The following is a 13,921-nucleotide window of genomic DNA, read 5'->3' as shown; positions in this document are numbered from 1 at the left end:
ATACCTGTTGGAGTATAATGACAAGACGATAATAACATAAGGAGTTTCGCCTCATCCATTGTATACAGTAATGTTTATATCTCAGCCTCATGTTCCTCACACACTCACTGGCTGGCTTCCTCAATACACACTCCAATTAAAACCCTCACATATCTTTCAATATATTATACTTTATGTATTTTTGTCCACAGAGACGGAGAGATAGTTACTATGAAACACTCTCTTGGCCCAAGCTCTCGCACAATACTTTATAAAGGTATCCACGTCAACAACAACTGGTGGTGGTTCATCTGGCAGGAAGTTTCTGACTCACCAACAACACTCACGTCTTCACCATTATGTTCCATCACACACTGTTCGTCTTCCTCTACAAGTCCAGTATCTCACATTTATATTCTGTTCACCTTAAACCTTCCTGAGAGAGGCCGCCGGATTATTGGAAACTCATTTATGTCCGAGTGTTATAATTCAGTTGTTTATTTCCCTTCGAAAAAATATACCAGTATAATTAAATATTGTGATGATGACTTCTAGTGTCTGTGAGATGGTGAGGCAGTGGATAGGCGTCACTTTGAGATGTACTGTAACCCTGGCCACACTACCAGGGGGGCACACACAAGAACACACACGCACACAAACACATACTGACACACACACGGATACACACACGGACACACACACGGACACACATATTATATATAACTATACCAGAACAGCCTTACACTAACCTACACATCCCTGTCTATAGTGAAGATAACATCACAAAAGTTATCTTCACAGTGTAAACGATATAAGGACTACAACTTATTCTTATATACACTATAGTAAGCAAGAGTTAGTGAACCATGGACTTGTGGACAGCCTGTGTGTGTGTGCTTTCTGTTTCAGCTCAGGAGGAGATCGCTGGAGGTGGTGGAGAGGTGTGGGGAGATCGCTGGAGGTGGTGGAGAGGTGTGTAGTGCTGGAGATCGCTGGAGGTGGTGGAGAGGTGTGTAGTGCTGGAGATCGCTGGAGGTGGTGGAGAGGTGTAGTGCTGGAGATCGCTGGAGGTGGTGGAGAGGTGTAGTGCTGGAGGTCGCTGGAGGTGGTGGAGGTGTGTAGTGCTGAGATCGCTGGAGGTGGTGGAGAGGTGTGTAGTGCTGGAGATCGCTGGAGGTGGTGGAGAGGTGTGTAGTGCTGGAGATCGCTGGAGGTGGTGGAGAGGTGTGTAGTGCTGGAGATCGCTGGAGGTGGTGGAGAGGTGTGTAGTGCTGGAGGTCGCTGGAGGTGGTGGAGAGGTGTAGTGCTGGAGGTCGCTGGAGGTGGTGGGAGAGGTGTGTAGTGCTGAGGTCGCTGGAGGTGGTGGGAGAGGTGGTAGAAGGAGGTCGCTGGAGGTAGGAGAGGTGTGTAGTGCTGGAGGTCGCTGGAGGTGGTGGAGAGGTGTGTAGTGCTGGAGGCTGCTGGAGGTGGTGGGAGAGGTGTGTAGTGCTGAGGTCGCTGGAGGTGGTGGAGAGGTGTGTAGTGCTGGAGGTCGCTGGAGGTGGTGGAGAGGTGTGTAGTGCTGGAGGTCGCTGGAGGTGGTGGAGAGGTGTGTAGTGCTGGAGGTCGCTGGAGGTGGTGGAGAGGTGTGTAGTGCTGGAGGTCGCTGGAGGTGGTGGAGAGGTGTGTAGTGCTGGAGGTCGCTGGAGTTCTAGGTGAAGGTAAGGAGGCCCGTGTCAGCAAATGGCAGCAGGAGTGTCAGCAGTAACACCGTCAGCAGGAGGTGAGGTGATTCACTTCCTACCCTCGCTCCTCCTGTCAACGCAACACAGAGTTAACATAACACAACACAACATCATCTACCATACAAGATGAAACACCAAATATTAACAATAGTACAACTGTAGCCTATAACACTTAGGAACAAGAAACACTTTTATGGAAAACAAACTGAAATTTACATAACAGTTTTATGTCAAAAGTTTAACTAAATAAGTTGAAATGACAGTAACTAGTGACAGGAGTAAGTACTGACAGGTAACTAGTGACAGGTGTAAGTACTGACAGTAACTAGTGACAGGAGTAAGTACTGACAGGTAACTAGTGGCAGGTGTAAGTACTGACAGTAACTAGTGACAGAAGTAAGTACTGACAGGTAACTAGTGGCAGGTGTAAGTACTGAGAGTAACTAGTGACAGAAGTAAGTACTGACAGTAACTAGTGGCAGGTGTAAGTACTGACAGTAACTAGTGGCAGGTGTAAGTACTGACAGTAACTAGTGACAGAAGTAAGTACTGACAGGTAACTAGTGACAGGTGTAAGTACTGACAGTAACTAGTGACAGGAGTAAGTACTGACAGGTAACTAGTGACAGGTGTAAGTACTGACAGTAACTAGTGACAGGAGTAAGTACTGACAGGTAACTAGTGGCAGGTGTAAGTACTGACAGTAACTAGTGACAGAAGTAAGTACTGACAGGTAACTAGTGGCAGGTGTAAGTACTGACAGTAACTAGTGACAGGAGTAAGTACTGACAGGTAACTAGTGACAGGTGTAAGTACTGACAGTAACTAGTGACAGAAGTAAGTACTGACAGGTAACTAGTGGCAGGTGTAAGTACTGACAGTAACTAGTGACAGAAGTAAGTACTGACAGGTAACTAGTGACAGGTGTAAGTACTGACAGTAACTAGTGACAGGAGTAAGTACTGACAGGTAACTAGTGGCAGGTGTAAGTACTGACAGTAACTAGTGACAGAAGTAAGTACTGACAGGTAACTAGTGACAGAAGTAAGTACTGACAGGTAACTAGTGACAGGAGTAAGTACTGACAGGTAACTAGTGGCAGGTGTAAGTACTGACAGTAACTAGTGACAGAAGTAAGTACTGACAGGTAACTAGTGACAGGTGTAAGTACTGACAGTAACTAGTGACAGGAGTAAGTACTGACAGGTAACTAGTGGCAGGTGTAAGTACTGACAGTAACTAGTGACAGAAGTAAGTACTGACAGGTAACTAGTGACAGAAGTAAGTACTGACAGGTAACTAGTGACAGGAGTAAGTACTGACAGGTAACTAGTGACAGGAGTAAGTACTGACAGTAACTAGTGACAGAAGTAAGTACTGACAGGTAACTAGTGACAGGAGTAAGTACTGACAGGTAACTAGTGGCAGGTGTAAGTACTGACAGTAACTAGTGACAGAAGTAAGTACTGACAGGTAACTAGTGGCAGGTGTAAGTACTGACAGTAACTAGTGACAGGAGGTACTGACAGGTAACTAGTGACAGGTGGGTACTGACAGTAACTAGTGACAGGAGTAAGTACTGACAGGTAATTAGTGGCAGGTGTAAGTACTGACAGTAACTAGTGACAGAAGGGTACTGACAGGTAACTAGTGACAGGTGGGTACTGACAGTAACTAGTGACAGGAGTAAGTACTGACAGTAACTAGTGACAGGTAGTACTGACAGTAACTAGTGACAGAAGTAAGTACGACAGGTAACTAGTGGCAGGTGTGGGTACTGACAGTAACTAGTGACAGAAGAGTACTGACAGGTAACTAGTGGCAGGTGTGGGTACTGACAGTAACTAGTGACAGAAGTAAGTACTGACAGGTAATAGTGACAGGTGGGTACTGACGTGTAACTAGTGACAGGAGGCACTGACAGGTAACTAGTGACAGGTAAGTACTGACAGTAACTAGTACGGAAGTAAGTACTGACAGGTAACTAGTGGCAGGTGTGGGTACTGACAGTAACTAGTGACAGAAGTAAGTACTGACAGTAACTAGTGACAGAAGTAAGTACTGACAGGTGGCTAGTGGCTTGGTGTAAGTACTGACAGTAAACTGGTGACGGGAAGTGAAAGTACTGACGAATTAACTAATTGGCAGGTGTAAGTACTGACAGTAAACTAGTGACAGGGGAGTAAGTACTGACCCGGGTAACTAGTGGCGGAGTGTAGTACTGACGGTAACTGGCGGCAAGTAAGTACTGACGGGTAACTAATTGGCAGATTGAAAATGCTGACGGTAACTAGTGACGAAGTAAGTACTTGACAGGTGGCTTTCCTGTTGGCGGAGTGTAGTACTGACGGTAACTAGTGACAGAAGTAAGTACTGACAGGTAACTAGTGGCGAGGATGTAAAGTACTGACAGTAACTATTGACAGGAGTAAGTACTGACAGGTAACTGGCGGAAGCAGGTGTAGTACTGACAGTAACTAGTGACAGAAGTAAGTACTGACAGGTAACTTGTGGCAGGTGTGAAAGTACTGACATTAACTAGTGACAGGAGTAAGTACTGACAGGTAACTAGTGACGGAAGGATGCAGTACTGACGGTAATAGTGACAGAATGAAACGACAGGTAACTAGTGGCCAGGTGTAAGTACTGACAGTGACTAGTGAGCAGAGTAAGTACTGACTGGTGACTGAGTGGCGGGTGTGAAGTGCCCCAGGCAGTGAGGCTGGGAGTGAAGTGCTGACAGGTGACAGTGACGGGTGTGAAAATTGCTGACCAGTGACAGTGAGCAGGAGTGAGGTACTGACAGGTAAACTGGTGGCAGGTGTAAGTACTGACGGTAAACTAGTGACAGGGAGTAGAGAGTACTGACAGGTAACTGGTGGCAGGTGTAAGTACTGACCAGTGAAACTGGTGACAGGGGTAAGTACTGACAGGTGACTAGGTGGCGGGTGTAAGTGCTGACAGTGACTGTTGACAGAAGTAAGTACTGACGGGTAACTAGTGGCAGGTGTAGTACTGACGGTAACTAGTGACAGGAGTGAAAGTACTGACAGGTAACTAATGGCGGAATGTAAGTACTGACAGTAACTAGTGACGAAGTAAGTACTGACCCAGGTAACTAGTGGCGGGTGTAAGCTGACGGTAACTAGTGACAGAAGTAAGTACTGACGGGTAACTAGTGGCGAGGTGTAGTGCGAGCAGTGAACCTGAGCAGGGGTAAGTACTGACCCAGGTGACTGGTGGCGGGTGTAAGTACTGACGGTAACTAGTGACAGGAGTAAGAATACTGACAGGTAACTAGTGACGGGTGTAAGTACTGACGAGCAGCTAGTGACGGGAGTAGGCACTGGGCGGGTGACTGGTGGCCAAGGATTGTAGTACTATTGGTAACTGAGTGACGGGAATTGAAGTGCTGACCCGGGTAACTGGTGGCGGGTGTGAAATTGCGGCGGTAACTGGTGACAGGGAGTGAAGTACTGACCCAGGTGACTGGTGGCGGGTGTGAAGTACTGACGGTGACTGGTGACGGAAATCGTACTGACCCCGGGTAACTGGTGGCGGGTGTGGCTGACGGCAACCTGGTGACAGGGTGGTATTTTGACGGAGTGACTGGTGACAGGTGTAAAGGGCTGTGACAGTGACTAGTGACAGAATTAAGTGCTGACGGGTGACTGGTGGCGGGTGTAAGTGCTGAGCGTGACTGGTGACCCAGGGAATTAAGTGCTGACCCCAGGTGAGTGGCGGGTGTGAAGTGCTGACGGTGACTAGTGACGGGGGTAAAGTGCTGACAGGTGACTAATGGCGGGTGTGAAGATACTGACGGTAACTGAGCCCAGGGATGCGTGCGACGGGTAACTAGTGGCAAGGTTAGTACTGACCGGTAACTAGTGACAGAAGTAAGTACTGACGGGTAACTAGTGGCAGGTGTAAGTACTGACGGTAACTAGTGACAGAATGCGTACCCCGACGGGCAACTAGTGGCGAGTACGAAACTGACGGTAACTAGTGACGGGAGTAAGTACTGACAGGTAACCAGTGGCAGGTGTAAAGTACTGACGGTAACTAGTGACAGAATGAGTACTGAGCGGGTGACTGGTGGCTGATTAGCAAGTACTGACGTGACGACAGAATGAGGGTACTGACCCAGGTGGCTTAGTGGCGGGTGTGAGTACTGACAGTAACTAGTGACAGGAGTAGAATACTGACGGGTAACTAGTGACGGGTGTAAGGACTGACGGTAACTGGTGACGGGGAGTAAGTACTGACAGGTAACTGAGTGGCAGGTGAAAGTACTGACAGTAACTGGTGACAGGAGTAGTACAGCAGATGAACTAGTGGCAGGTGTAAGTACTGACGGTAACTAGTGACAGGAGTAAAGTACTGACGGGCTTAGTAGCGAAGGTGTAAGTACTGACGGTAACTAGTGACAGGGTAAGTACTGACCATTAACTGGCAGGTGTAAGTACTGACAGTAACTGTTGACAGAAATGTTAAAGTACTGACGGGGAGTGACTAATTGAGCGGGTGTGAGGTACTGACGGTGACTAATGGTGACGGGGTAGGTAGCGACCCAGGTGACGCTAGTGGCGAGGTGTGAGTACTTGACGGTAAACTAGTGACAGGGAGTGGTACTTGACGGAGTGACTGGTGGCGGGTGTAGAAGTACTGACGGTGACTAGTGACGGGGTAAGTACTGACCGGGTAACTAGTGGCGGGTGTAAGTGCTGACTGATGACTGGTGACAGAAGTAAGTGCTGACCGGGTAACTAGTGAGCAGGTGTAAGTACTGACAGTAACTAGTGACAGAGAGTAAGTACTGACAGGTAACTAGTGGCAGGTGTAAGTACTGACAGTAACTAGTGACAGGAGTAAGTACTGACAGGTAACTAGTGGCAGGTGTGAAGTACTGACAGTAACTAGTGACAGAGGCAATACTGACAGGTAACTAGTGACAGGTGGAAGTAACTACAGGTAATTAGTGACAGGTAACAAGTGACAGAGGTAAGTAAAGACAGGTAATAGGTGACAGAGGTAAGTAACGACAGGTAATTAGTGACAAAGATAAGTAACGACAGGTAATTAGTGACGAGTAAGTAACTACGAGTAATTAGTGACAGGTAACAAGTGACAGAGGTAAATAACGACAGGTAACTAGTGACAAAGGTAAGTAACGACAGGTAAATAGTGACAGGTGTAAGTAACTACAGGTAATTATTGACAGGAGTAAGTAACTACAGGTAATTAGTGACAGGAGTAAGTAACTACAGGTAATTAGTGACAGGAAAGTAACGACAGGTAACTAGTGACAAAGGTAAGTAACGACAGGTAATTAGTGACAGGTGTAAGTAACTACAGGTAATTAGTGACAGGAGTAAGTAACTACAGGTAATTAGTGACAGGAGTAAGTAACTACAGGTAATTAGTGACAGGAAAGTAACGACAGGTAACTAGTGACAAAGGTAAGTAACGACAGGTAATTAGTGACAGGTGTAAGTAATTACAGGTAATTAGTGACATGTGTAAGTAACTACAGGTAATTAGTGACAGGAGTAAGTAACTACAGGTATATGACAGGAAAGTAACGACAGGTAACTAGTGACAAAGGTAAGTAACGACAGGTAATTAGTGACAGGTGTAAGTAACTACAGGTAATTAGTGACAGGAGTAAGTAACTACAGGTAATAGTGACAGGAAAGTAACGACAGGTAACTAGTGACAAATGTAAATAACGACAGGTAATTAGTGACAGGTGTAAGTAACTACAGGTAACTAGTAATAGGACAGGTAACTCACCATAGCCACCATAAGCACCGTAACCTGTGGGGAGAGAACAGGTGACCGTCAGAACAAGAGACAGGTCAGGTCAGGTCAGGTTAGGTACCCACTGGTAACAAGGTGGACTAAGGGTGACGTGGGATCGAACCAGTGACCTTTAGAACAAGAAGTGAGAACTGTATCCACGTACCACACACCTGGTAGCCTCACCCACACACCTGGTAGCCTCACCCACACACCGGGAAGCCTCACCCACACACCTGGTAGACTCCCAAAGTAGATAATGTTGACCCACACACCTGGTAGCCTCACTCACACACGGAGCCTCACCCACACACCTGGTAGACTCCCTAAAGTAGATAATGTTGACCCACACCGGGAAGCCTCACCCACACACCTGGTAGACTCCCTAAAGTATAATGTTGACCCACACACCTGGTAGCCTCACCCACACACCTGGTAGCCTCACCCACACACCGAGACTCAGTGAGATAATGTTGACCTGCCCACACACCTGGTAGCCTCACCCACACACCTGGTAGACTCCCAAAGTAGATAATGTTGACCCACACACCTGGTAGCCTCACCCACACACCTGGTAGCCTCACCCACACACACCTGGTAGACTTCAAGTAGATAATGTTGACCCACACACCGGTAGCCTCACCCACACACCTGGTAGCCTCACCCACACACCAGTAGACTCCCCTAAAGTAGATAATGTTGACCCACACACCTGGTAGCCTCACCCACACACCTGGTAGCCCACCCACACACCTGGTAGACTCCTAAAGTAGATAATGTTGACCCACACCTGGTAGCCTCACCCACACACCTGGTAGACTCCCAAAAGTAGATAATGTTGACTCCACACACCTGGAAGCCTCACCCACACACCTGGTAGACTCCTAAAGTGAGATAATGTTGACCCACACACCTGGTAGACTCCCAAAGTAGATAATGTTGACCACACACCTGGTAGCCTCACCCACACACCTGGTAGACTCCCTAAAGTAGATAATGTTGACCCACACCTGGTAGCCTCACCCACACACCTGGTAGACTCCCTAAAGTAGATAATGTTGACCCACACACCTGGTAGCCTCACCCACACACCTGGTAGACTCTAAAGTAGATAATGTTGACCCACACACCTGGTAGACCCCCTAAAGTAGATAATGTTGACCCACACACCTGGTAGACTCACCCACACACCTGTACCCCCTAAAGTAGATAATGTTGACCCACACCTGGTAGCCTCACCCACACCTGGTAGACTCCCTAAAGTAGATAATGTTGACCCACACACCCAGACTCCCCTAAAGTATAATGTTGACCACACACCTGGTAGCCTCACACCCACACACCTGGTAGACTCCCTAGTAGATAATGTTGACCACACACCTGGTAGCCTCACCCACACACCTGGTAGACTCTCAAAGTAGATAATGTTGACCACACACCTGGTAGACTCACCCACACACCTGGTAGACTCCCAAAGATAATGTTGACCCATACACCTGGTAGACTCACCCACACACCTGGTAGACTCCCCTAAAGTAGATAATGTTGACCCATACACCTGGTAGCCTCACCCACACACCTGGTAGACTTCAAAGTAGATAATGTTGACCCACACACCTGGTAGCCTCACCCACACACCTGGTAGACTCCCAAAGTAGATAATGTTGACCCATACACCTGGTAGACTCACCCACACACCTGGTAGACTCTAAAGTAGATAATGTTGACCCACACACCTGGTAGCCTCACCCACACACCTGGTAGACTCACCCACACACCTGGTAGACTCCCCTAAAGTAGATAATGTTGACCCACACACCTGGTAGACTCCCCTAAAGTAGATAATGTTGACCCACACACCTGGTAGACTCCCCTAAAGTAGATAATGTTGACCCACACACCTGGTAGGCTCTAAAGTGAATAATGTTGACCCACACACCTGGTAGACTCCCTAAAAGTAGATAATGTTGACCCACACACACCTAGTATGGGCCTCCCTAAGTAGATAATGTTGACCCACACACCGGTAGACTCTCTAAAGTAGATAATGTTGACCCACACACCTGGTAGCCTCACCCATACACCTGGTAGACTCACCCACACACCTGGTAGACTCCCCTAAAGTAGATAATGTTGACCCACACACCTGGTAGACTCCCCTAAAGTAGATAATGTTGACCCACACACCTGGTAGACTCCCCTAAAGTAGATAATGTTGACCCACACACCTGGTAGCCTCACCCTACACCTGGTAGACTCACCCACACACCTGGTAGACTCCCCTAAAGTAGATAATGTTGACCCACACACCTGGTAGACTCACCCATACACCTGGTAGACTCACCCACACACCTGGTAGACTCCCCTAAAGTAGATAATGTTGACCCACACACCTGGTAGACTCCCCTAAAGTAGATAATGTTGACCCACACACCTGGTAGCCTCACCCATACACCTGGTAGACTCACCCACACACCTGGTAGACTCCCCTAAAGTAGATAATGTTGACCCACACACCTGGTAGACTCACCTGGGAAGTAGATGATCTTGCGACGCACCTGGTACTCGGTCTCGGGGATAAAGAGTACACACTCAAAGATGGTCTCGTGGCGGAGGGAGCGGTCCTCCAGTACAGCCTCCAGGTAGATGCTGAACCCGTCCTCTCCCTCCACCACCTCCACCTCCGCCTCGCTCACTGCTGCTCTGTAAAACATTGAGGCGTGAGTTAGGTTAGGTTTGGGTTAGGTCAGGTTAGGTTAGGGTAGGTAGTAAGGTGATACTATACAGTCAACCGAGGGAACAACGCAGGGGGACCCTGTTGCAATGGCAATGTACGCAATAGGCCTATCCTTGCTCCAACACACAATAAAATTTGAAACAACTGAGGTCAAGCAAGTGGCGCACGCTGATGACCTTACAGGAACAGGAAAAGTGGAGGACATCAAACAGTGGTGGGACCTGGTAACATCACGAGGCCCACAAATAGGGTACCACCCAAACGCCAGCAAGTCCTTCCTCATTGTGAAGCCAGAACATATGAACGGGCAATGGAGGTGTTTGGTGGAAGTGAGGTCAAAATAACAAAGGAATGCCAAAGACACCTAGGCACAGTAATCGGCACGACGGACTTCAAGACCGAGTACGTAACGGGAAAGGTGAATGGGTGGGTTAGGGAAATGCAAGCTCTGTCTAAGATTGCTAACACAGAGCCACATGCAGCTTTTGCGGCATTCACCCATGGAGTCAAGCATCGCTGGAACTACCTGATGCGCACTGTCCCTGATATCGGACCCCTCCTCCATCCTCTGGAAGAAGCTATCAGTGTCAATTTCATTCCCAAATTAGTGAAACACCCTCACTTAACCCCAGCAGGAAGATCACTCCTTGCACTACCACCGAGACTGGGAGGAATAGGATTGACCAATCCAGAGGAGATTGCTGCCACCGAACATCAAAACTCAGTTAAGCTCACAGCAGCCCTCACGGACCACATAATAGCTCAGAACGCAACAGGGGAGGTGGATACCAGTGAATTTAACAAGATTCGAAGGTCCATTATGACAGAACGACAGCTCGGCTAAAGTGATCAGTTGCAGCCACTGTTGCTGCAAGTACAAGAAAATTCGAAAAAAAAAGTAGCTATAGCGCAGGAGGTGGGCGCCTCTAACTGGTTAACTACATTACCAATAAGGGCAAATGGTTTCAGTCTCAATAAACAAGAATTTACAGATGCCAATGCTCTAAGGTACGGTAGGCCAGTAGAAGGTTTGCCCTCCTAATGTGTGGCTCTTCCTATGACATCAATCGTGCCATGGTGTGCAAGAAAGGGGGCTTCATATGCATGAGGCATGACGAAGTAAGGGATCTCACAGCAAATATGTTGAAGGAAATCTGCCGTGATGTCAGGGTTGAACCGACCATCCTTCCATTGGACGGTGAGATTTTCCATCATAGGACTTCAAACGCATCTAACGAAGCCCGTGTTGACGTCAGTGCTCGAGGATTCTGGACACGTGGACAGCGAGCCTTCTTCGACATCAGGATTTTTTATCCCATGGCACCGTAACTTAGCTCTTGATGCTGCACACAGGAGGAACGAGAACGACAAGATAAGGGCATAGGGGAGAGAATTCAGAACGTTGATCAAGGCAGCTTCACTCCTCTAGTGTTCACAACCTCTGGTGGGATGAGACCAAGTGCAAGAGGCTTCTACGCCAGACTCATGGAGGTGATATCCGAACAGAAGCAGCAGCCCAGAAGTTATGTTGCAGCCTGGATGAGATGTCGACTGTCCTTCTCTCTCCTTCGGTCGGCTTTGCTCTGCCTCAGGGGAACGAGAGCATCGGCCCCAAAGCCGACAACAGTTGCAGATATTGACTGAATGCTGCATAGATCTGCTGCTCAACTAACTCAACACAGCTAGGATAGTTACTTATGTATTAGGATATTTAATAGGAAGGTGATAAAATGGTGGCGAAGGTATGGCTATTGGGGGAGGCTGGAGGTCATATTAAAAAAAAGTGATAAGTGGTGGGAATGATCAACTACTACTCACCTGGTCCGCTTGGAGGCTCCCTGATACAGTCTCAGGTCAGGTTGAGGGTAGATGCCGTGAGCGTCACAGCTGATGTTGACGCTGCCGGCCGTCGGCTTACTGTACGACATGTTCATACTGGTGGCTGGTGCTGCCAGACGTAAACAAACAGTTACTGATGATGAAGTTATTATACAAGATGAAATGTGGAAAATTATATTGAACGAAATAATTATGGATAACCTGAAGAATATCTACTCCAGCTTATTTCACCTAAAGATTAACCATCCTAACCTAACCTAACCTGATCAACCTAACCTAACCTAACCTAACCTAACCTAACCTGACCTGACCTGACCTAACCTAACAAGAAGCAGAATTATTACTATCACTATATCTTAATAGTTGATAACGCCTCAGTCTTACTTACATAACAGTCGTCAAAGGGTTAAATCACAGTCGTCAAAGGGTTAAATACAGTCGTCAAAGGGTTAAATACAGTCGTCAAAGGGTTAAATACAGCCGTCAAAGGGTTAAATACAGTCGTCAAAGGGTTAAATACAGTCGTCAAAGGGTTAAATACAGCCGTCAAAGGGTTAAATACAGTCGTCAAAGGGTTAAATACAGTCGTCAAAGGGTTAAATACAGTCGTCAAAGGGTTAAATACAGTCGTCAAAGGGTTAAATACAGTCGTCAAAGGGTTAAATACAGTCGTCAAAGGGTTAAATACAGTCGTCAAAGGGTTAAATACAGTCGTCAAAGGGTTAAATACAGTCGTCAAAGGGTTAAATACAGTCGTCAAAGGGTTAAATACAGCCGTCAAAGGGTTAAATACAGTCGTCAAAGGGTTAAATACAGTCGTCAAAGGGTTAAATATAGCCGTCAAAGGGTTAAATACAGTCGTCAAAGGGTTAAATATAGCCGTCAAAGGGTTAAATACAGTCGTCAAAGGGTTAAATACAGTCGTCAAAGGGTCAAATACAGCCGTCAAAGGGTGCCCTCAACACATCTCAGACAGCACCTCTCGTCAGCCCTGGGTGTGTCGTGCAGTTCATTACACAAGAACTGATACACACACCACAGCCGGCCCTGTTCTGGTGGTGGTGATTCTTTTCTCACTATGACCATCATCATCATCGTCATCATCATTATCATCATCATCATCAACAACATTCATACTTCCCAAGCTCACCTATGCCTCCCCTACCTGGTCTTCTTCCTCCCTAAATGCCACACAACGTAAACACCTAGAAAAAGTGCAAAAGAGGGCATGCAAGATTATTCTCTCCCCTTCCTACTACACATATCAAGAGGCGCTGACCACATTGACCCTCTCGGCTCTCACTGACCACCACCACGACCTCATCTGCAAATTTGGTGAAAAGCTTCTGCACCATCCTTGCACCGGCTCCTACTACCACCCGAGATCCCTCGTCCGAGATTTGCTGTTTGACACCACAACTGCATCCAGCCCATACGAGCACGAACTGATCGCCATAAGAACAACCCAGTCCCAACCATTGTAAAAATTAATTATCAACAACTCGTAATCAACCAGTGTATTCACTCCCAGCCAATTTTACCTTTTTGCACTGTCACTATGTTGAAATGCCCTGTAGTATGACCTTCTCCCCACCTAGTTATTATATATCATATTTGTATCACTTATGTTACTTGTATATTATATGTCAATCAAGAGGCCCATTCCCTAATTATGCAACTGTATATATTCAGTCTTATGGCTGCCATGCTCTTTCAATAAACCGTTAATTATTATTATTATTATTATTATTATTATTATTATTATTATTATTATTATTATTATTATTACACATACGAGGCAGGAGAGTTCCAAAAAGCTTCATGTACACACGGACGCACTCAG

At 47.0% G+C, this 13,921-nt stretch overlaps 1 protein-coding gene across 1 annotated transcript; it reads right to left on the bottom strand.

The window, feature by feature from the left end:
* Positions 1–1,572: 1,572 nt before the first annotated feature.
* LOC121857981 lies at positions 1,573–12,207 on the bottom strand. The gene is made up of 4 exons (XM_042354219.1): positions 12,058–12,207; positions 10,033–10,205; positions 7,497–7,520; positions 1,573–1,773 (listed from the first exon to the last, which is right to left on the bottom strand). The coding sequence occupies exons 1-4, from the start codon at positions 12,171–12,173 to the stop codon at positions 1,670–1,672; spliced, it is 417 nt and encodes a 138-aa protein (XP_042210153.1). The 5' UTR covers positions 12,174–12,207; the 3' UTR covers positions 1,573–1,669.
* Positions 12,208–13,921: the final 1,714 nt, after the last annotated feature.

Source organism: Homarus americanus, unplaced genomic scaffold (genome assembly GCF_018991925.1).
Source record: "Homarus americanus isolate GMGI-L3 unplaced genomic scaffold, GMGI_Hamer_2.0 scaffold39647, whole genome shotgun sequence".
NCBI classification, from domain to species: domain Eukaryota; kingdom Metazoa; phylum Arthropoda; class Malacostraca; order Decapoda; family Nephropidae; genus Homarus; species Homarus americanus.
The sequence above is the reverse complement of the archived record's forward strand: the minus strand, read 5'-3'. Positions and strand labels throughout refer to the sequence as shown.